The sequence below is a fragment of the Penicillium griseofulvum genome (genome assembly GCF_001561935.1).
Source record: "Penicillium griseofulvum strain PG3 chromosome Unknown contig_6, whole genome shotgun sequence".
In the NCBI taxonomy this organism is placed as follows: domain Eukaryota; kingdom Fungi; phylum Ascomycota; class Eurotiomycetes; order Eurotiales; family Aspergillaceae; genus Penicillium; species Penicillium griseofulvum.
In genome coordinates, this window is record NW_024467419.1 from 402,271 (window position 1) to 425,576 (window position 23,306).

General features: G+C 48.0%; 6 protein-coding genes across 6 annotated transcripts; 4 read left to right on the top strand and 2 right to left on the bottom strand.

The window, feature by feature from the left end:
- Positions 1-2,282: 2,282 nt before the first annotated feature.
- PGRI_072850 (pentatricopeptide repeat-containing protein) lies at positions 2,283-4,906 on the top strand (the record flags this gene model as incomplete). The annotated part of the gene is made up of 2 exons (XM_040794999.1): positions 2,283-3,068; positions 3,158-4,906. 2 exons carry the CDS (start codon positions 2,283-2,285, stop codon positions 4,904-4,906), a joined length of 2,535 nt encoding a protein of 844 aa, XP_040652676.1.
- Positions 4,907-5,627: 721 nt separating this feature from the next.
- PGRI_072860 (xenobiotic compound monooxygenase, DszA family) lies at positions 5,628-7,281 on the top strand (the record flags this gene model as incomplete). Its single annotated transcript, XM_040795000.1, has 4 exons — positions 5,628-5,747; positions 5,798-5,986; positions 6,036-6,283; positions 6,354-7,281. 4 exons carry the CDS (start codon positions 5,628-5,630, stop codon positions 7,279-7,281), a joined length of 1,485 nt encoding a protein of 494 aa, XP_040652677.1.
- A 293-nt stretch (positions 7,282-7,574) lies between these two features.
- PGRI_072870 (Yip1 domain protein) lies at positions 7,575-8,650 on the top strand (the record flags this gene model as incomplete). The annotated part of the gene is made up of 4 exons (XM_040795001.1): positions 7,575-7,662; positions 7,729-8,137; positions 8,195-8,344; positions 8,401-8,650. The coding sequence occupies 4 exons, from the start codon at positions 7,575-7,577 to the stop codon at positions 8,648-8,650; spliced, it is 897 nt and encodes a 298-aa protein (XP_040652678.1).
- A 476-nt stretch (positions 8,651-9,126) lies between these two features.
- On the top strand, positions 9,127-15,970 carry PGRI_072880 (ATP-dependent 3'-5' DNA helicase; the record flags this gene model as incomplete). The annotated part of the gene is made up of 8 exons (XM_040795002.1): positions 9,127-9,166; positions 9,241-9,276; positions 9,395-9,801; positions 9,893-10,879; positions 10,951-11,184; positions 11,254-12,096; positions 12,156-12,184; positions 12,370-15,970. The coding sequence occupies 8 exons, from the start codon at positions 9,127-9,129 to the stop codon at positions 15,968-15,970; spliced, it is 6,177 nt and encodes a 2,058-aa protein (XP_040652679.1).
- A 924-nt stretch (positions 15,971-16,894) lies between these two features.
- Positions 16,895-19,095, bottom strand: PGRI_072890 (Zn(II)2Cys6 transcription factor; the record flags this gene model as incomplete). Its single annotated transcript, XM_040795003.1, has 3 exons — positions 16,895-17,138; positions 17,216-18,012; positions 18,076-19,095. 3 exons carry the CDS (start codon positions 19,093-19,095, stop codon positions 16,895-16,897), a joined length of 2,061 nt encoding a protein of 686 aa, XP_040652680.1.
- Positions 19,096-22,463: 3,368 nt separating this feature from the next.
- On the bottom strand, positions 22,464-23,215 carry PGRI_072900 (phosphoribosylglycinamide formyltransferase; the record flags this gene model as incomplete). The annotated part of the gene is made up of 2 exons (XM_040795004.1): positions 22,464-22,724; positions 22,805-23,215. 2 exons carry the CDS (start codon positions 23,213-23,215, stop codon positions 22,464-22,466), a joined length of 672 nt encoding a protein of 223 aa, XP_040652681.1.
- Between the last annotated feature and the right edge of the window lie 91 nt (positions 23,216-23,306).

Here is a 23,306-nt window from a genome sequence, read left to right on the forward strand (position 1 = left end):
CACGATATCCCCTATCCTTGACTAATGTTCTCGTCCTGGATTCCGATTCTCATCCCCCTCAAACACACATCCTTCCGCTCCCAAGTCTTTCGTGCTATGATACCAACCTCTGCGACTCTTAATCCTGATCTGTCTAAGAGTGGCTTTTCCAGCTTTGTTCTATACCTGTCATCCTTTTTTGTGTTAGAGTGCATCGAGCTGAGAGGGTATGCTGCCCCTTCTGCCCCCCTCTCGCTGTTCTGTTTCCTACTTGAAATTTGATGCAGAAGTGGTGTATGTTCTATTCTTTGTTTGCCCGTTAACCAGGGTCGTGGCTTCAAGGATGGTTGGGCGGCGGATTATTTGCATCTGTTTATCTATGACAGCATTCTCTCCCAAAATCGATTTCCCGGGGGTTCTTTGTTCTAGTTTTACTTGTTTATCATCTCCTTTTATTTGTCTTAACTTTGCTACATGCAAGTGTCTTCTCTTTCTCTCCTCTCTTTTCTCCAATTCTGTAACGTACATTACGCTCCACGGAGTTATCTTCCAATCTTATCACGTGTATTATTCACTTCCATTTATTCTTTCCCCTCTTGTGAATTCTCTGCAATCAGTTAAATGTTGTGTTTTCAATAGATGTTGCAATCTCAGCGACACGTAGGCAAGAAAGTACGAGACAGAATGTGCCAAATACAGATGTAATCATAGCCTAGGAAAAAATAAAGAAAAAGAAAAAGTATCAAATTCTCTTTGCTAATTGTCAGTCTGACCTAAGTACCTCTAGGGCTATGTATCCTATTGGAAAAGACATAAATAGCCTACATAGAGAGAACCAAAAACAGGTTTAAACCAATTTTAACATAGCCTGAAATCATTCCCAGATAAGCCCTAACCAAAATCAACATAAGTATATGTAGTACTAGCACTTACCGCGAACCGAGTACAATACCATGCATTGAAAGCCGTTTGATGTGCGTACTGGCAACTACTGCACAAGGTACATACATGTACATATGCGTGTACCTGGCTAGAACCAAATAAGACATAGAGCACTAGAAATGTATATCATACATAAGACAGGGAGCTAGTGCTGTACAGCGTCTCCACGTGGTTAGTATCAGCCATGGTAATTTTCCTTTTAGAGTTATTCCTAATCATTTCTAGCTTGCTTCCTCTTTCTGCCTAGCTAGCATGCTATGTCACATTACTTAGTGCTTAGTCTGTTTCTGTGCTCCACTGCTTCTTAGGGGCTAGTGTCGTGTGCTACTCTAGGCTATGCAGGTCGTACAAACGTAGCCCTAGTGGCTATGTAGTGCGTAGTCCGTAGAGTTCATTCACTAGCCCTTTATAGATTTGTCCTTTTCTCTTCGCTTCTTATCTTTGCATACTGTCTCAAATTGAATGTACTCTTTATTTGATTGAAGACATGGGTACAAGCGCAAGGTTTCATGGGCATATCACTGACCATGTTTTCCATAACGGATCATGGAACTTTTCCTAGAATGTTATTATAACGTGTTGTCGTTAGTTCTTTTTTTTTCTGGAAAATCTCTTCACTTATCTTAAATCATCTGCTGATATAGGTACCCATTTCAACCTATGAACTGGTAGAGATTGGTAAAGTGGCGAGTATGTAGGTTTTATAACACTATAAAAAGGTATGGACTAACCTCCAGGGCTTCTTCAAGAAATCCATTCCGTTCGCGGGTGCATGGCAATATTTGGGCACAATGAAGATTCTGAAACCTGTGGCTTCGGCTAGACATCGAGCATCCAATAATAGAAAATCTAGCGAAAGTGATATAGAGGTGTTGAAGCTATATGTCCACTTCGGGGTTGATTTAAAGTAAGTAATTACACCTTCATCCACGGATCAGTGCATGAGCTAAGTGTGCAGATCCGGACACCCCAGAACTAGTACACTAGTAAAATACTTAAACGCACAGAAGACTCTTGGAAATGAGCTCTAGCGCTCCCGTCAAGGCCCGCAGGGAACATGGGTTGGTGGAATGGGAACTAAACTACTTGCAGTTTAGGTCTTGAACAACGTATGTAGCCTTAGGCAGAAAATAATTCCTGCCTGAATATATTAATGCCTTAATATACAGGCATTAAGCCTAGGCCCGATATGAACTAGCGTCTCTGCGAAATTGTTTCGCGGTCCAGACATGCAATGAGGAAATAACAATCTATTCTTCTTGATTTTATATTTTGCCACTGTTCCCTTATTGAATCCGTGTCTCCCTTCTAGCATTGTGCAGGACACAAGCTTAATCCCTGGAGATCACTTTAATCCGGTCATGACATTTCGGTTTCCGGGCTCGCTCGTGAACAGAGCTTTGCGCAGCCGACTTCTCACCGCGCAGCAATATCGTGCTAGTACTGCATCCCAACGACTCCCACAGACATGCATCACGTCAAGTGACTACCGCCGCTATACTTCCTCCTCCTCCCACTACCGCTCTTCCGATAGAGATAGCGATTCTCGCCGCATAGGACATGTCCCAGAACGCTACGAGAGGGTTGGCGATAAACATTTCAAAAATCGGCGTGGCAATAGACACAATGTTTCGAATGCCAAATCTAGGAAGGATCATGACGTGTTGATGGCTATTGCGTCCGGTTCGTTTACCGGGCGGTACAATGAGCGAGCTTCTGAAAATGATGCTCTGGAGGAGGCCGCTGAAAATGAGGACTCGGTGAATGATCCATATGATTACCAGAATGATGAAAGCAAGGTGCAGGAGAACAATGTCTCCGAAGACCAGGCATCTGAAGAACAAGACCTTGAGGCCGATAACGCCGATGGCGAGACTCCTGAGAACGACAGATTCCGTGGCCCGCTTGGAGGAATGCCCAAACTTACACCCAAGATTATCAATGAGGAATTGAAATGGTTGAATGACCCACGCAGAATGGCGGATCGCGTCGCGCGCATTTTGCACAGTGGTAATCCGGCCCTCGCGGCGGCCTTGGTTCGTGCTGGAACAAAGCAGGGAATGAGATGTGATGTTGCTTGGAATCATCTCCTGCAATACTGTATGGATCAAAATCACCCACAGGCTGCGTTCAAGTTCTACAATGATGTGAGTTTCATCGGTTCTGTGTGCTCCCGTCCTAGGAGTTGCCCGAGTTTGACGTTTGGACTTGTATGCTGACAGAATTTCTCCCCTAGATGAAAAAGCGTGGCAGGAAACCGACTCCTAGAACATATACGATCATGTTGAAGGGCTTCGCCTCAGCCCCGAGGTCATTAGCTATCGCTAAGACTGCCGCCTCCGTCTACCGCTCGATTGATTCACCAAACTCAGGAGTTAAGCTTGATATCATACACACCAATGCTATGCTCACAGTCTGCCATCGTCATTGGGACATGGATCGGCTGTGGAAAATTGCCGGTGACCTACCCGAAGAGGGACCAGGTGCTCCAGATGCTACCACCTACACCATTATCTTGAACGCTGTCCAATTTGCATCTCGTAGAGATGTGGAGAAAAAGTCCCCCGATCAGATTGAAGAGATTCTCGAGCGCAAGGCCCAGGTTATTACTGAAGGCAAGCGGATTTGGGCCGATATTATCTGGCGGTGGAAGAACCAAACTTTGAAAATTGACAATGAACTCGTTAACGCCATGGCCAACCTGCTTCTGGAAGGAGGTAGTGATATGGACTGTTACAATGTTATGGAATTGTACAAGCAAACCATGGGGGTTCCCATACTGCAAAAGCGACCCACTGAGAACGAGAAGACGACCCGCCGCAGAATCACCCCCGAGCAAACTCAAGCCATTGAAATCCAAGAGGCTACGCGGCAGTCAAATATGGAAGATGTTCCGTTCGTAGACGAAAACAATCGACCAATTGAAAGTTTGGAACCGGCCGAGGAACTTGAGCAGGATCCGAGAGAAGAATTTGAGGAGATGGAGAAAGAGGAGGAAGAAGTGGAAGAGGAGGAAGAAGAAGACTTTACAGAACTTTTCAAACCCGTCGTTCCCCAGGCGGAGGAACTATCATTCCTCAAACCAGACAGCAAGGAACTGACTCTTATCCTGAATGCTTGTTTCACCATGACCCAAGGGTCCGAGGGTGGGCAGGCCTACTGGAAGTATATGACATTGGAAGACCACGATAACCGCATTGACCCCGATACCTTCACCTACATCGCATATTTCCGTCTCCTCCGCATCTCTCGGTCCAGCAAAATTAGCGTCAAAACCATGCGGGAGCAGATGGTCCCCTCCGGCCAAGCAACTGGAACAGCATTCCACGTCGCTCTCAGTGTCTGCCGCCGTGATCGCCGCAACCACTCAGTTCTCCAACACGCGAACGAGCTGGTCGGTTTGATGGACAAAGCATTGATCCTACCTGATATTCGCGTCCTCGAGGGGTATCTGGAAATGATCCAGATCCTTTCCGCCAACCCATCCGTCCTTCTGCACCTTAGAGGACTCGACACAGCCGAAAATTTCAAATCCTCCAAACCCACTAAACTGCATGAGATGGGCAGGAAGCTACAAGCGAAGCTGCGACTCACTGCTATCGCCACCTTGCGGCCATATATCCTCCAGCTGCACGAGGCAATGGAGAACGGCAAACCAGAGTCGAGGACTCGCTGGAGTGCCATTCAGAACTCACTTTCGGATTCTGTCGCCGGTCCGGCGGCTGTGAAAATGATGTCGCGGGTTCGTCTGGTGGTTGACGACACTCTCAAGCTTGACTATAAGTCTCATGTTTCGAAGGCCGAGCGCAAGGCCCTTGAGGCTGACTCGAATATGCTGAAGAAGTATTCTGACAAGGATGTCATTGCGACTTGGAAGAACAAGAAGGTTTACCCGACGCTGCAGCAGAAGGAGGAGGCCCGGGAACGCATCAAGAAATTCCAGTGGGAGGCTCGGAACCCTCAAATCCAAGAAAGTTCGGATTAGCAAGAGGAATTTTCCTCGTGACATGCACTGATTGAGGCTTAATCAAATTCGTGTTGGACACGACGAGACCGTGATCTCGATTGTATTATGTTTGTATATCACATATTGGGGGTTATAGATGGCGTTGCATATTTGCATTATGTATATAATACCATTTGGTACATTCTCTACTTCTAACTGAACAATAATCAAGATTTCTAGACGGATTTGATGTTGCTATCAACTTCTAAGATCTATATTCCATGATTGTGCTGAGCTTTTCTATCTGCTCCCCTATATCAACTGCCAAGTGATTTGATATTCAAATATTATTATAATTCTGTTATTTCTATCCTCTATACAAGGTAAAATCGATCCAAAGGAGCACAGGACATAATAATCTGCCATGTCGGGTTGTCGAGGAAAGCATCACGCAATCTGACAGCGGATGGTGAAATGCATCCCTAAGATGTTGTGAATACTGTGGGGATGATGGCGAATGTTTGATCTACGACACGCCATAGTGAAAGATTCACCTATACTCGGAAACTTGCCGTTCCCCTCTTTTTCACATTACCGATGGCGCGAGATACGTGTATGATAGGCGAATTTGGAGTTGGTGGGGTACATCTGGGCAAAATAGTCTAGGAGACGAGGGGCGTTGTCACTTTATATACTATACTAGATCTTCTTTTGAACTTGTGAGAGGAAGCATTGAACGCGATAAAGGGTCTTATACATCATGGGAGACAATGCAGCTACTAGCCAGAATGGCTCGGCCGCTGGCAATGGCAAGAAACAAATCTTGCTAAATGCTTTTGACATGTCGACCGTGGGACACTTATCCCCTGGACAATGGAGAGTTAGTATATGAATTGAAGTAGAAGAACCAAAACGCTGACAGCTCCACAGAATCCCAAAGACAAGTCTGCAACCAAGCGAACGCTTGAGTATTGGATAGAGTTGGCGAAGCTGTTGGAGCGCGGTGGAATCAACGCATTGTTCCTGGCAGATACAACTGGAGGCTATGATACCTACGAGGGCAAACTGGACGAGTGTATTCGACGCGCGGCACAATGGCCAGTGACGGACCCGACTATCGTGAGTGTCAATCAAACAAAAGGTACGATTAGGTCTGACTTTTGGTTAGCCCATTTCAGCGATGGCTGCAGTGACAAAGAATCTGGCGTTTGGTATCACGGCGTCGACTTCATTTGAGCAACCTTTCTTGCTGGCTAAGCGTTTTTCAACCTTGGACCATTTGACTAATGGTCGAGTGGGTTGGAACATTGTGACCTCATATAAGAAGGCAGCTTTCAAAGCCATTGGTCTAGATACTCCAATTGAGCATGACGAGCGGTACCGTCAGGCAGATGAATATCTGAGGGTGCTCTATAAGTAAGCTACATACCCACGGCTTGTTTAAAGTGATATTGTTGAAGACTGACTCGGCGGTTGTTGCGTATAGACTGTGGGAGGGCTCCTGGGCTCCTGATGCGCTGTCGCCCAACCCCGAAGCAGACACATACGTAGATCCAGATAAAGTCCGCCAGATCAACCACAAGGGCAAGTACTTCTCATTGAGCACACGACACATTGTCGACCCGTCTCCGCAGCGAACACCATTCCTTTTCCAGGCTGGGACTTCACCCGCAGGATCAGAATTTGCTTCGACCCACGCTGAGGCAATCTTCGTCTCTTCCCATTCGCCGGAGGTGTTGCGGCCGAAGATCGCGAATATCCGCAAGCTAGCCGCAGAACGAGGCCGTGATCCTCAGTCAATCAAGTTCTTTGGTACCTTAACGCCCATCGTAGGCGAGACTGACGAAGAGGCGTGGGCTAAGTATGAGGAGCTGAAGAAATACGCCTCGGTGGTTGGAGGACTGGTTCTTTTCAGCGGATGGACGGGCATCGACATTTCCAAAATTCCACTGGACCAGGACATCACGGCTGCAGACTCATTGGAGGCAAGCAAAGTCACTAGCTTGCTTGATTCATTACTCACGACCAGCAAGGATATCCCGCGCTGGACGCCTCGTGTGGTTGCTGAGAGGGCTGCAATCGGTGGTCTTGGACCCGTGGCTATTGGAAGCCCTGCTACTATTGCCGATGAGATGGAGCGTTGGATCCGAGAAGCGGACCTCGATGGGTTTAATCTTGGCTATGTCACCACGCCTGGCACCTTTGAGGAGGTGGTTGATCTGCTAATTCCTGAGCTGAGGAGACGCGGTCTTTATCCCGAGCTTCCAGACCCCTCAGAGCCACCTCTCACAGCTCGTGAGAAGATATTTGGTAAGGGGCAGAAAGAACTCAGGGCTGATCATACTGGAAGTAAATACAAGTACAATGTGTATCAGGAGGAGGAGCCTTATGTTGACGGTACTGGGGAAAACTGATTGTTAAATTAATGAAACCGGATCATTCAATTTATATATAAAAACAGTTTCGGATTAATCAGATAGCCCATCTGCAAGACGTGCGGAGTGAAATGTGAAACAAAACGTGCCTGGTAAGATTACCCGTGACCTGGTACGTAATGCCACTCTAGCCTTTCCGGGACAGCTTGGCCAACTCGCTTTCATACTCTTCGATAACCTTGAACGTTCTTGTCGAATTCGCCTCTAAGAGGACTAAAAGAGTGGAATTATTGCGCTAGTCTTTCAACCATCACGACCTTACCACGCGAACCATGGCTACCGTACACCAAAGCCACCCCCATGGTGATCCCCATGATGATGATTCTCTCCTTGGCGATGATTTGATCGAAGCCGATGATGGTGATTACTTTCCTTTACCCCCCTTTGGTCGTCGTATCGGCAAGACCCTAATCTGATGTGATTCAGCCATCGACGCCGACGACCCCCTGCGTGATACCTCCGACACAGCCCCTCTGCGAGGCAACATTGAATCTAGCTCGAGCAACCGAGGCAATGCCTCAGGTTATGGAAACTACCTAGCATCTTCTATTGGTGGTGAAGATCGTCGTGCGACCCAAAACACCATCGATGAGAGTGTTTGGGATACATTGTCACGCGACTTGGTTGCCGTGTGGGAGAAGATGCGCCAGGTGCTTTGGCCAAAGTACTTGCTTGGAGGAATGATGCAGCGTGCAGGCCGTGGCACCGCTGATTCTGAGCAAGGAGGAGTGTCTGGATTTGGTGGTAACATTCGAGGACTCGTTGGACGCTGGCCGGATGCCGACGTGGTCCTGCAGGGTGGCATGAGCGAAGGATTGCGGGACTGGGATCTCTGGTAAGCTGCCCTGCACACGAAAACTTTGCATGGAAACTAACTAAGGGCTTACTCCAGGGGGCCGCTTGTCTTTTGTCTGGTCCTGAGTTTGTTCTTGTCTATCGCAAAGGGTGACCAATCATCGGCAGTTTTCTCTGGTGTTTTCTGTCTTGTTTGGATCGGAGAAGCGGCCGTGACCCTTCAGATCAAGCTCCTTGGAGGCAAGATGTAAGTGTTACATGAAACGTCCCCTATCGCAATTTACTGACATTGCGGCCTACTAGTTCTTTCTTCCAGTCGATTTGCATTATCGGCTATACTCTATTCCCCTTGGTCATTGCGGCTATGCTGAGTGCCGTGGGACTTCCTACTATCGCACGGATACCGGTATATCTTGTGTTAGTCGCATGGTCTTTAGCAGCTGGAGTAAGCATCTTAGGAGGCTCGGGGGTGGTGCGGAACCGAGTCGGCATCGCAGTTTACCCGCTGTTTGTGTTCTACATTGCGATCGGATGTCTCTGTTTCATCAGTTAAGGCTATTGTGATAAGGCTCTCTGTTGTGGTCAAGAGAGGAAATGCGCCGTCACAAGCTTCTAGGCTCTCAATAACAATGGATATTAGAATAGGATACCGGTATATCCAGACTTGAAATTGAATTTATGTCGAGGCAACAATAGATTGTAGATGAATACGCTTTGTTCTTCCATTGACGCTCTTTAGAGAGAACCCGTTTGTTGGGCCCCGCACCCGGCGGTCAAGTTATATAAGAACCGGCAAGCTAGCTTTTCCTTCTTCTCTCACCTTTTTCACCCTCCCATCCTCTTGTTCTTCTGTTCGCAACCTTTGCAACTTTCGCAAACTTCAAATCTTCTATTCTTCGTTGATTCGGCCGGTCCCAATCGATCCCATCTGTTCATCTGCGGTCAACGTGACCTACCTCCGCTCAACTCAATTTCGGCATATCTGGAATACCCAATATCTTTTTGAATTTGTCCTCAGGACGTGACACTATGGCTTCTGCTTCCCGTGAGCAGAACTCCTCAGCAGGCGGTAAGTCATCATTGCTTGGGCGCATGGCCACGAATCCCCCACAGAGTTGGGCAGTCTTGCTAACAACCTCAAAGCTCCAGATACAGAGCAACTGAAAATGGACCACAGAGGTACGTTTAATCTAGTGATCCGTCTTTATTCAACCCTACAGCTTTCCTTTCTATCCTCAATACTCCTTTGCTGCACGGCTTTCTCCGACGTTCATGTGATCTGACGATATCTTGACAGTAGCCGCGCAGTCGCCCCCCTCGGACAATGACAGCGAACGCCCCGTGCGACAACAGCTCAAGAAGACTAATCTAGGCGCTGTGGGCGAAAACAACGGTTCTGCCCGTCCAAACCGAAAGCGCTCCCTCGACGACACAGATGGAGCAAATGACACACCTCCAATCAAGCGATCTCGAGAGTGCACCCCGGACATCCTACATGCTTCCACGGAAGCCACCTCCGACCACACCGGAACCTCCAACAATGGCATTACGCAAAATGTGAGTGACAATGTGCTAGCCACACCCGCGAACACTACCCACGAGACCACCAAGGTCCATATTCCCCTGGGCGTTGAGATCAAGGTCTCAATTGCTGGATCCGAGAAAATTACCCGTTTGAGCATCCCTCTGGACATTGATGTCAAGGTACACCCTGGCGTGGTTTCCTTGGTTTCTGAGACTTCGAGGTCCGCTGAAGACGAATCTCCCATAATCAATACCACCATTCCATCTGCAGAGCGTATTTCTCGATCCGGAAACCCTTACCCTGGACACACTTCCCCTGGACACCCTTCCCTTGAACACACTTCCCTTGGACACACTTCCCTTGGACACGCTTCCCTTGGAGACACTTCCTCTGGACATGCTTCCTCTGGGCATGTTTCCTCTGGACATGTTTCTGGACATGCTTTTAGAAATGCTTCCTATAGATATGCTACCTCTGGGCATGCTTCTGGACACGCTTCCTCTGGACATGCTGCCTCCGGACATGCTATTTCTGGACATGTTTCCTCTAGACATGTTTCTGGACATGCTTCTGGACACGCTTCCTCTGGAAATGCTTCCTCTGGACATGCTTCTGGACACGCTTCCTCTGGACATGCTGCCTCCGGACATGCTATCTCTGGGCATGATACCTCTGGGTATGCTTCTGGATATGCTTCTAGACGTGCTTCCTATGGATATGCTACCTCTGGGCATGATACCTCTGGGTATGCTTCTGGATATGCTTCTAGACGTGCTTCCTATAGATATGCTACCTCTGGGCATGCTTCTGGACACGCTTCCTCTGGACATGCTGCCTCCGGACATGCTATTTCTGGACATGTTTCCTCTAGACATGTTTCTGGACATGCTTCTGGACACGCTTCCTCTGGAAATGCTTCCTCTGGACGTGCTTCCTATGGATATGCTACCTCTGGGCATGCTTCCTCTGGGAATGTTTCCTCTGGGAATGTTTCTGGACATGCTTCTAGACATGCTTCCTATAGATATGCTACCTCTGGGCATGCTTCTGGACACGCTTCCTCTGGACATGCTTCCTCTGGACATGCTTCCTCTGGACCTGCTTCCTCTGGACACGCTTCCTCTGGAAAGCATGTACCCTCTGAAGACTACATACCCCTTGAAGACCCTGAGTCAAGCGGAGATTCCTCGTCCGAGGACTCTCTGCCTGACTACCGTTCACCTGAATTCCCGACTTCTCCGAGTCCTGTCCCACGCAGTCCCACGCACCCAGATTACCCCAGACCCATGGTTGAAATTATTGATCCTGACCGCTATAAATTCCCACAGAATATCGAAACGACCGCCGGCGGAAACGAAGATGGTTCTTCACAAACTCTCAAGAAGAAACGGAGCCGAGAACAACTTGAAGATGATGTATCGAAGAATTCTCACGCTATTACTGACCCCACTCCCGGTTTGGCTGAGACCACTTCATCGGACGAAAAATCTACTGCCGAAGGACAACCCGAAAAGAAGAGACCGCGCGACAACTCAGAGGAGCGCAAGGCCAAGGTGGATCAGGTTGGTTTGCTACTTTGACTTCCCCAACTTTTTTTGTCCCGTTCTTCTACTAACGCTTGCCTCCGATAGACTTTCACCGCGAGTGCATTCGGAAAGGCTTCTGCCAACCCCTCACCGTTTGCAATGCCTGCAGCTAAATCAACCTCTGATGCTTCACCTTTCGCAACCAGCGGTGCCTCGACTACTGGTTTGGGTGCCCTCGGAACTGGCTTCTCTGGATTTGGCAGCGCTTTCCCTGCTCCATCTGGTAAACTCACCAGTTTCGCGTCCTCCAATGCTCCCGCCGCTTTCCCTGGAGCAACTGGTAAATTGACCAGCTTCGCATCTGCCAACGCCCCTGCCAGTTTCTCTGGAACAGCCGGTAAACTAACCAGTTTCGCGTCTCCTAATGCCCCCGTTTCCTTTGGAAATTCCAGTGACAAGACCCTGGGTGCAAAGCAATCCGACAACGAAGAGAGTGACAACGAAGCAGCGGGTGAAGCTAATGACACCTTTGTTGCCGAGAAGACCGACGAACGTTTCCACCAACAAACTGGTATGGACCCCTCCTTGCAGCGTATCCCCAGGAAACCAGAATTGGCCAGTCGCTCATCCCAGGTTAAAAAACCAGTTGAAACCGGCGAAGAAAACGAGACCACCAAGTTCACATCCAAGGGCAAGCTTTACTACTTTGCCAACAAGAAATGGAAGGAGCGTGGCATTGGCACCTTCAAGGTTAACCTCAAGACGGACTCCCACGGAAAGCAATCTGGCCGCATGATCATGCGTGCCGATGGTGCCTTGCGTGTCATGTTGAACAGTGCAATTTGGCAGACCATGCCATTTGGCGACAACAAGGGTGATCGCCCGGCCACCCGGGATATTTACCTTGCCAGCAAGGACGGTGAGAAAGTTGTTAGCCTGCTTCTCCGGGTAAGTCTTCTCCAAATTATCCCAATCTTTTTGATTATAATGCTAACGGATCAAAACAGCTTAGCAACGAAAAGCCCGCTCAGGAACTGTACGATGTGCTAAAGCACATCTTGGAGAAGATCTAGTTGATACCTGTGGTTAGGTTGATGTAAATAAGCAGTAACACAAAAAAAAACAAAAAAAAGAACCACTGTGGGGGTTGGGGGTTGTTATTGCAGATTATTAGCGATCTTTAATACAATTGTGTGAATATTGTACATTTCGTTCTTGTAGACTTATAGAGAGGACCATTGAAATAGCCATTTTAGGTCATATTGGTTCACGTGATCTCGCGTTTCCCATCAGTTCCCAACTTTTGTCGATTTCGACTTCAACAACATTATGGGGCTTCGACATGACGGGCTCCTCGTCAATACCACCGGACTCATCACTCAAACGGAAACGAAGTCATGAAGGCGATTGTGCTGTCGAGTCCAATGTGACTCCCCCGGACGCGTCGCCCCAAGACCTTGCCGATCAAACACCCTCGACTACGGCCGATGGTTCTCTCAACGAATATGATGTGCATGGAACCGGATCTATCAAAAATATAGCCACCAAAAAAACAAGCAAAGGAAAGAAAGTTACCTCGAAACCCGCGAAGCCCTCGAAGCGAACTCCATCTACACCATTACCAGATACCTTCAAACGCCTCTCACAAACCCATCGCGCCTTGAATCTCGTTTACACATTTTGTTGCACGCGAAAGCACTTCGCCACCACATTTGACAACATAAAAAAGGCAGTACAAGCCCAACTTGGTCAACGAGAACTCACCGTTGAGGATGTTGCACGCGTGAAAGTCATAGTTCCGGGCGCGGTCCGCTTCGAATATGTGGACGAAGCCAAATTGGAAGTAATGACTGCTGGAGATGAAGAGATATCTCAATATGGATTACACAAACGATCTAATCTGCCATTTGGGAACACGGACACAGCTGAAGACGCTAGTGGCGATCTTCACGAAGACACAAAGCAAGTTCTGCTATTTGAGTTTGTGGACGCTGATCTGAAGCGGGAATCACTACATCCTAAGACGGGAGAGCCTATGAAACCCGTCCGTCGTATGAAAGACGAGGATCTGAAAATGCCCGTCTACAGCCAAAAGCAGATGCTGGCCTTGATTGAAAAACGGAATGTCAAATTCTCAGACGCTTTGAATGAGTTTTTGGTTCGATGTGAGGACAATAATACTGACCCGGTCGATTGTCTTGAACAAGATAAGAATACTTTTATGCCCACCCCTCTTACAGCGCAGCCGCCAGCAACAATCCCCAAGGAGCGAAAGTCCATTGAGGAAATCATTGCAGAGATTCGGCAGATGGATTGGTATTATGCGCAGATTGTGCCGGAAGGCCATCGTGTATTCGAAGCCCAGTCTCCTGTCTACGGTGATTTGACATTCCAGCTCTCGCAGGACCTTGTGAATGCTCTGTATAACACAAAAGGAATCACACAAATGTATACTCATCAAACAGAGGCAATTAACCACCTATACGAGGGCCATAATGTGATTGTGTCGACGTCAACAAGCTCGGGAAAATCCCTTATCTATCAAGTCCCCATGTTGCACGAGCTTGAAAAGGACCCAGAGAGCAGGGGGATGTATATCTTCCCCACGAAAGCATTGGCTCAAGATCAGCGCCGCAGCATGATGGATCTACTTCAGTTTATGAACGGGCTGCAACACACAATGGTTGAAACGTTTGATGGGGATACGCCTATGGGGAGCCGAAATTTGATACGTGACGAGGCGCGGATCATCTTCACCAATCCCGATATGCTTCATATTACAATTCTGCCGCAGGAGAGTTCCTGGCGCACTTTTTTGAAGAATTTGAAGTTCGTCGTCGTCGACGAATTACACGTCTATAACGGCTTGTTTGGGTCTCATGTCGCTTTTATCATGCGACGTCTCCGCAGGATTTGTGCTGCCGTCGGTAATCAGCATGTCAAGTTCATATCTTGTTCTGCTACTGTTGCAAACCCGGAGGATCACATGAAGTCTGTCTTTGGGGTGCAGGATGTGAAACTCGTCGATTTCGATGGATCTCCCTCTGGTCGTAAAGAGTTTGTTTGCTGGAATACGCCATTCAAAGACCCCAAAGATCCTACCTCTGGACGTGCAGACACCGTCACTGAGACCGCCAGACTATTTTGCCAGCTGATTCTCAGAGGCGTGAGAGTCATCGCCTTCTGCCGAATCAGGAAGTTATGTGAGATCCTCTTACAAGGTGTGCGCGTGGAGTTCGATAGACTCGAACGAACAGAAATCGGCAAGCTAGTGATGGGCTACCGAGGAGGGTATAGCCCTCAGGATCGACGCCAAATCGAAAAGGAAATGTTCGAGGGGAAACTCATGGGAATCGTGGCCACCAACGCACTGGAACTGGGCGTTGATATTGGCTCCCTGGATGCAGTAATCACCATGGGCTTCCCATACTCGATTTCCAATCTACGCCAACAAAGCGGCCGCGCTGGACGACGTAACAAGGACTCCCTCTCCGTCCTAGTCGGGGACAGATACCCAACCGACCAACACTACATGCAGAATCCGGATGAATTATTCACACGGCCGAATTGCGAGCTGCAGATCGACCTATCCAACGAGCTCATTCTCGAAGGCCACGTCCAATGTGCTGCATTTGAGATGCCTATCCGCCCCGAAGAAGACAGCATCTACTTCGGGCAACAGCTCCTTGCCCTAGCCCCAACCCGCCTAATAAAAGACTCACTCGGCTTCTACCACTGCCACCCACGCTTCCGCCCACAGCCCTCCCGCAGCGTCTCAATCCGCGACACAGAAGACCAACACTTCGCCGTCATAGACACAACGAACAACCGCAATATAGTGCTGGAAGAAGTCGAAGCCTCGCGCGCCTTCTTCACAATCTACGAAGGCGGAATCTTCCTCCACCAAGGCACAACCTACCTAGTAAAAGAACTAAACACCGAATCCTTCCTAGCGCGCGTCGTGCGCGTTCACGTCGACTGGAACACCATGCAACGCGACTTCACCGACATCGACCCCATAGAAACCGAAGCTATGCGTGTGGTCAGTAACGACCCCCTAGCCTCGCGCGCGTTCTTCGGCGCAATCCAAATCCACGCCGTTGTCTACGGCTTTTTCAAAATCGACAAGCGTGGCCGTGTCCTCGACGCCGTCGCCGTCGATAACCCGCCAATCGACCGTCTTACAAAGGGTATGTGGCTCGATGTCCCAACGCGCGCTATGGAGATCCTTCAATCGCATCGGCTTAATATAGCCGCCGCCATTCACGCCGCTGAACACGCCGTCCTCTCCCTCCTGCCCTCCTTCGTCGTTTCTTCGCCCGGTGACGTCCGCACGGAATGCAAAGTCGCGAAGAAAGAGCTTGGCCGGTCGCTCCGCCGCGCGAACGTGCCCAGTGAGTTTGAGGAGAAGCTTAAACCGCCGACGCGGCAGAGGCCTGCTCGGCTTACCTTTTATGACGCGAAGGGTGGGTCATGTGGGTCTGGGATTGCTAATAAGGCGTTTGAGTTTATTGGGTTGCTTCTTCGACGGGCGGTTGCGCGCATCGAGGCTTGTTCTTGTCTTTTGCCGCAAGGTTGTGTGGAGTGTGTTTGTGATGAGCGATGTAAGGAGATGAATGTAGTTATGAGTAAGGCCGGTGCTGGGGTTATACTGCGGTGTTTGCTTGGGTGGGATGTTGATGTTGATGCCTTGCCGTGGGGGGAGGAAGTGGAGGGTGACGAGTTTGGAGTTGGAGGTGCTGGGGAGTTGGCTGGTGGGTTGGAGACCGTTGTCGTGGCCGGGGAGGTGCCGTGGAAGCCTGGGTGTCGGGTTGGTTGTTGAAAGATATTGTGTACAGTATGCATTATCAAGTTGTACCAATTCCTTCTAGGTGAAACCTCGTGCAGCTATGGATGCCGGACATCCACACCCCAAGGGGGCTAACTGCCTGTGTATATAATTAATTTCATCTGCCTGCTGTTTCCTAACTCTTATACAGACATAGACTTGGTACAAGAAAGGGGTGGTTGAGTATTGCCTTGGGTTTCAAGGTCCCTTGAGGTCCCATGCTCTTTGTGCAAGCTCAATGTGACCTTCGCTTTTGATTTTCTGGTTCTCTTCTATGCCGGGTCTCTCAAACTTTCGAATGTTGGAATAACTTTTGGATAACCCCGTCATTTGTAGCAGTTGAGTTGTTCGGAGCTTGCTGTTTCGCTCATGAAAAAAAGAATGAAATCTTGGAAGATTGGAGGTATAAATAAGTAATGAACGGTATCAGTCAATGATCCTATAGGAAATTGGGTATAATAAATGTACATCAAGTCATGACCGAGAGAGACCACTTTAGGATCAGAGGGAAGGAGAGATAATAGTGTAACAAGGTAGATAAGCGAGGAGGAATGTGTAATGTGGTGATGATGGGGAGAGGCTGGATGAGAGGTTATATAGCAAGGACAATTCAAAGGAAGGCGAGAAGATGGGTAGAAGGTGTGAAAAGGCCAGGGCAAAGATGAGGGTGTGAGTCGATGTCCAATGAAGATGGAAATTGGTCCAACTGGGTATTTGTGTCATCCAGTCATAGGACATGAGTGGGCTTGGTTGCCTGGGCGTTGTCGGGGTAAGGGTAGAAGGCATGATGTTTGGTGTATTTCGATGTGGAAACTTCGAGAAGATCGTGGGTAGCAATGAAGCGATGGCTGTGCTCGTGGCTAAGGGAACTCAGGGCCGAACATTCAACGACGGAAACCCCCCATTCACACAAGACCACTATGAAGGGCTCTTGCTCTTGTTGCTGGTTTCATCTAGATTCAACCCTCCGAACAGAGACTTCATATCACGAATATGCTCACGCATCTCATCCCGTGGTTTTGATGAGCGTTCATTGGTCAAGGAACGAATCTCGCGGACAATACTTGTATATCCTTCGTCATTAGGAAGCCACCAATGGTGAACCTCTGGAGCTTGCCAGATGGTAGCAAGCCCGGAGCGGAAACTAGGCGCGATGATGTACCTGTTCGCATAGATCCTGGTTAGCTTTGCTCTTGATCATTCAAACCTGAAACATCGATAAGTGGGGTAGAATCTTACCCATGTTGCTCTAATAACGCCAACGTGCGCCGGGACCACATTTGATACTTATGCTCTCTGGGAAGAAACATGCTAACCATGCCTATGCTGTTCTTGAAATTGAGACAGTATCCATTTTCCTTGTAAGGCCAGCGAATCATTGTCTCGATTAGGCGGCACTGCTCTTTGGCCACGTCGTGCAATTCTTCAAGCAAAGGCTGCCGCAGGACTTGCATGGTCTGGAACTTGTACATTGTCTCGGTGGCCAGGATATCAATCCATGCATAGTTGAAATCCCACAAGGCACCACGATGCAAGCCACCGGGCACGTATGGATCGGTAACGTCATCTTCGGTCAAGGGCTGCTTCTGCGGGTAACTTTGCACTTTGTATTCGTAATCATCGAATCCCCTTAGAATCGTCTTGGCCTGCTCGATCCACTGGCCCAGGTGTTCGTTCTGGATGGCGAATGTTTCGGTTGATATCATGCCGCGTGATAACTTTGCATAGAGGGAAGCCATATCCAAGCCGAAGCGTCGGTTTATTGATGCAACAAGGGCGAGTTGTTTGGATGGATCGTCCGGATACATAGCGGCTTGCTCGGCGTCATACTGCTCCTTTGCAAGATACCAGTCTCTACCGAGGACTGTTTCGGTGCCGGCCAAAATCCCCACAACCACGTCGAAACGCGAGTACCATAAGAAGATACTAGTATGTAGCTCGTTCACGTTGGCGGATTCCGGTGTGACTAACTCTCGCATAAGTGCATGTGCCGCCTGGTGGTGATCGATCAGGTTCACCCAGTCGCCGATGTATTCCTATAAGCGCAACAAAGTCAGAAAAAGGTCGGCGCAGTAATCACCGGGGAAAGAGCAACACACCTCAAATGTTGTCAGAACAAGAACGGTGCACAGTGTAGCCTCACTGTGCTCCTCTCCAGAACCCAATGATTTCCGGAGGAGAACCAAGGCTTTATTATAGTATTTCAAAAATGTGTAGAGCTTTCCCCCAGGGGTGTGTAAAGAATGATGGTAGGCCGCAAGGCCCACCAGGGCGTAGAGGAGAGGCTCATAGTGCAAGGCAAGTTCGACGAGGGTGTGATGGATGAAATGGGAGCAACCCTGTCTCAAGAAGAAATGCGGAGGGGTCATAAACTCTTGCTGGAAATTTAGATAAAATCGCAGATCGTCTGGTAGGCGCGCATTGTTGATCAATTCTGTTGTGGAATGTCCAAGGCTGCCGGAGCGCACGCTCATCGACTCAAACCGCGACTCGGCTGAGGGCGAACTACTTTGTTCTTTGATGTAGGAACTAGTATCGGACGTGGGCCTTGTACTGTGCCTCCGGAGAGATTGTGCGCTCTGACTCTTACGCAGGTCCGGGTGTGTGGCGACGCCGCTGCCTGGGGATGGCCGGGATTCGGATGTAGCGCTGTCGGGTTCTTCTTCGTCGATGATGGGCTGCAAGGGGCTGATAGTTTCGGAGTCTAATTTTCCAGATGAATCGCTGCCGCGCGACTGCGGGCGAGTAGCGCGTGACTTGGCTGTAGTGCGTAAGCTAGCCTTGGATGTGGATGATGCAGTGGGTGATGGATAGACACAATCGCGGCTCCCTTTCCTACACCGTTCACAGACTGGACGGTTCTCGTCACACTTGATTCGACGTGAACGGCAGGTAAAGCAGCCGCTCCGGGTGCGCTTATGCTTCTTCTGGTCCGAGAGAGGTTGGAACAGTTGCTTCTGGGAGGTATATGCAGGAGGTACTATCATCGTCGGTGCCGTTGAGGGATCGTGCCAAAACGCAACACTCTCGGGATACTGTGTTGGGCCGAACAAGGATTCTTGTTTCATTGAATCGAGGAAGCCCGACATGGCCGCCTGGGGTGACTCTGAATGCGTCATCGTGTGCAAAACCCCATCCAAAGTCCCTTGTGATTTGATTCCTATGATATCCCCTAATTCCACCTGAGTGATTGAATCATTTTGAAGCTTAGAAGGAGTTGAAGTGGGGGAAGTAAGTGACCCAGACTATTTAGGAACTGGGGGACGTGCGGGGATTAAAAAAAAAGGAAATGAAAAAAACGAATTTGACTATAAAAATGACTTTCGGATTTATCTAACATCTTATTTTACCTTGGTATTCTATTTCATTCTTCAATGCCCAGCCTCTAGAACATGATCTGCAGTATCTGATACATTATGTAGTAATAATGATTCTCCCATATGGATATGAATATATGAATATGAATACTGTGGATATACCATGGGCTGATCCAGGAGCTCCGGCTAAACTTGGCATATGGGTCTTAGGTATAGGTATTACCCTTCACGGCCATATAGCGCGTTTAATTCAATAGCCAGCCCACTAGTCTACTAGTGTTGAAAGAAATTATATATAGATACCGAGGTAAAGTGCAAGTTACATTTTTCAATACAACAGTACTTTTTACATATGTACTTTTTTTTCTTTGCGTATCATAGACTAATCTTGATCTCATCCATTCTCAAAGAAGTAGATCTCAACCTCGGGTCCCGGCGCAGTAAAGAAAGAAATTAAAATTAAAAAGGGGGGGGACGATCCCAAGCCACAGGAGAGAGGATCATAGAGGATCCCGGCTTATGGTATGGTATATTTGACAGCGGATCCCCGGGTATTCCATGTGTGTCTTACCTTTCGCTTTTTTTTTCTGTTTGTAGTCAAAATGGCGATTATCAGTTAAGCGCCGGTTGATCTTCCCCCTGTAAAGTTCAAAGAACAGTTTGAACGGTCCCATAAAAAAAAACCTAAACTTCGGCATTTTTTCTTTTAACTCGAAAGTTTCAAAATTGCCGAAAACGTTCTATTGACGGAGATCGGTTCCAAAGTGGAGGGGGTTGATTGTAATTGGAATATTCTCATTCGACGGAGAAAATAGTCTGCCCTATGATGCATAGTCTTTTCTACTCATTGTGGGGAGATTCTGTTTTTTTTTTTTTTTTCTTTTCTCGGTTTTTTTTTTTTCTTCTTCGAGTCAAAGTATCGCTGTAAAATACAGTCAGCTATTCTGACCTGCCAATTCGAGCTAAAGATATTGGGTTCAGCCGGAACTGTATCTAAATTGACAGGTGGGCCTGTGATTTACATAGATCGAAAATTAAAAAGACACTAAGACTTGTCGAAGCCTTGGATCGACTCCAGTATCGGATCAAGTGTCTCAATCCAGTTGTGAACTCCGTCTCTAGCCTATATGATCCCTAATTTTCAACAATATTAGTAATATATAACTAAGTGGAAGGGGTAGAGACGCACGATATAGATTGCCCGAAAAGGATCCCCTAATCCCCGAGCATTCAAGGTTCTAAAGCTCTGGCCTCTTAAATGACCGTGCACCATTTTGTCTGGGTGAGATATAATTTGAGCCAAGACAACGCTAAGGGACCATCCATACCCATGTGTAGTACCAATTGACCACCCTGAGGCTCTTAAGCTAATTCTTTTTTTTTTTTTTGACTTTTTTTTATACTATTCAATTATATTAAGCTTCCTTACAACCTATAAAAAGTACATTGTACATCATAAATCTGATCTATGTGATTCCTCTACAACTGTAGGTGATTGTTCTACAAGACCGCCATAGATCCTGCGCGTTAATGCCCCCACTAATTCATTTTGACACTATGCCTGATTTGGTGTCATTTTGAGAGCAACAAGGTTCTAGTGGGGAATCAGCTCTTTGGTAAGATCAGCAGGCAGCAAGTCCACGGGTGGTTCTTTGGTGGACTCGTCGAAGATCATATGGCGTTGTGATTTGCAAGGTGCGTGCGCTGAACATGAAACTGGACTTTATATATACTCTGTACTCCGTCCGGTACTCCGACGCAGCATTTCAAATCCCGGTCAAATTAAAATAGGAGTAATTAAACATTTACTGTACCGGCTTATACTGTGCCGAAGCAGAACTTTGTTTCTTAAAATGCAAAATTATACGTACATCGGCCCAAAACCCTACAAGATCTCCTATTGGCTACCATTGAAAAAGTACATATGAGTCTTTTTTATCACAATAACCTGCGTGGATCATACTCCATCCAGATCTCGAATCTATCGGCAGTCGGAACTCATTGCCCCGAGTAATGTGGATAGCCAAAAAGGCCTTATCTTTCCAACAATGTAACTCTCTTCAATGTGTTACATTGTACGAAGTACTCCGTATACATATAAGTACGATATGCAGGGCTCAGCACCTACCAAAAAGAAATTTCTCACAAATAAGCAAAGAATCACCGTCAGAGCTCTTGAAATTGGCCAGAACAGATCCCATTCCGCGCCCGAAATGGCTATGATAATCGCCGATCTCCAGTAACAGGCCAGCATCTAATTGAGTTGACGCCAGCCAATTCGGGGGCCAAAAACAATCCACACAAATCCACCATCAAGCCCAACATCCAGTGGCTAGAACGAAAATAGTGGAGCCCATCACACATAAACCAAGACGTTGGGAATTGGGTTTGATCTGTCAAGTATGCGCCACGATCATAGGCCCAACGGCCAGTTCAACGTTGCAACGCTTCCGATTGCCCACTTCTTCGTCTTGGTTGCACTGCATGGACCACACTTTTCCTCTTTGGCTATGATTTTCCTCTTTCGAGGCTATACATTCCCCGCCTGAGTGGTGGTTTCCGATTTGTTCATTGCATGGAGTATGGAGGAGACAGGGGGATGTCGTACACATACGGTGTGGCGCGTGGCACATGCCTGACTTTGTCTGACTCGGGCAGCCATGAACTTCCCAAAAATAGTTTCTATATTGGACAGGGTCTTAGGTGCAGCTAATCCCGCTGTGTAGGCCTAGGCCTACAATATAACTAGCATGTGATGAGAACTCGACCGGTGAAATGCTTGGAATTTACATCCCCGTTGACTATGAAAGAGATCTCGGGCCATTTGGGTCATCCTGCATTTCTCATTTCTATAATGATCATGAGGCATAAGAGATTTTCCCATGGTAGGCTAAGCATGTTCTTGGCTTTCCTCGGCGGGGGCTCTAATTTTCAAATTGGCACCCCAGGACGAAATATACATGCAACATGAAGTCTTTTTTTTTTCTGCAATCATACAAGATATATGAAGGATATAGTCATAAATCGTCAACAGCCCCGACGATGGCATCATTCGGGATTTGAAGTCCTGGGCCGATCCCTGGTCAAACACGCAGATCAAGAAGCGCGGCATTCTCTTCGTCCAGTATCCGGCACTATGCGGAGTAATGTCATCCAAGACAAATGGGTATTCATGCACTTGTGCCTTTTTGCTTCTGGGCCATCAATTCTTTCACCACCTTATCCACACCTTCAACGACAACACCCCACTCGGTTTCATGAACTCGAGTTTCAAAGGTCTCGAGGTTCTCATCCTGACCCTTCTGGAAGGGGATCTCCCGTACCAGAATTGGTGTACCCATATCCACCTCAGAAATGACATCGTGCATCATAACACCGGTCTTGTCAATCTGACCCTCCAACCACGCAGCATGAGCACGGCCAATCGCATTCTAATGATCAGAGAGAAAAAAACAGATATCAGCATACCATCCTAAGTAACAAGGAACACTCCTAGAGGTCTATGACTTACAACACCGTTGAAAGCCCCAGGCAGCGCGGGATGCAAGTTAATAATCCTTGTCTTAGCATTCTCCAGAGGCTCCAAGAACTGCGGCGAGAGAATGTGCATGAAGCCAAGACACACGACCAGCTCCGGCGCGTCAGCAAGGATCAGCCTTGCGAGCTCAGCATCGTATTCCTCACGCGCAAGCTGGATGCCCTCCGGCGTCGCGGGATGCTGCTTCTTGTACTTGACAAGGTTGTGGTATTCGGTTGGGATGTTGGCCTTGCTTGCGCGCTCGAGGCCAAATGCGGTTTTGCGGTTGGAGATTACGCGGACGATTGTTGCGTTTAACTGACCTGCAGCTACTTTATCGATCACAGCTTGCAGATTTGAGCCATTGCCAGATATAAGGACTGTGATGCGGATTGGGGAGGCCATAGTGGATTGTAGGTTTATAGGTCTTTGGTGGGTTGTAGGTGGGGGTTTTGGTGAAATTGCAGACTTCGGAGGTTGAAAGGGTGGAGAGCAC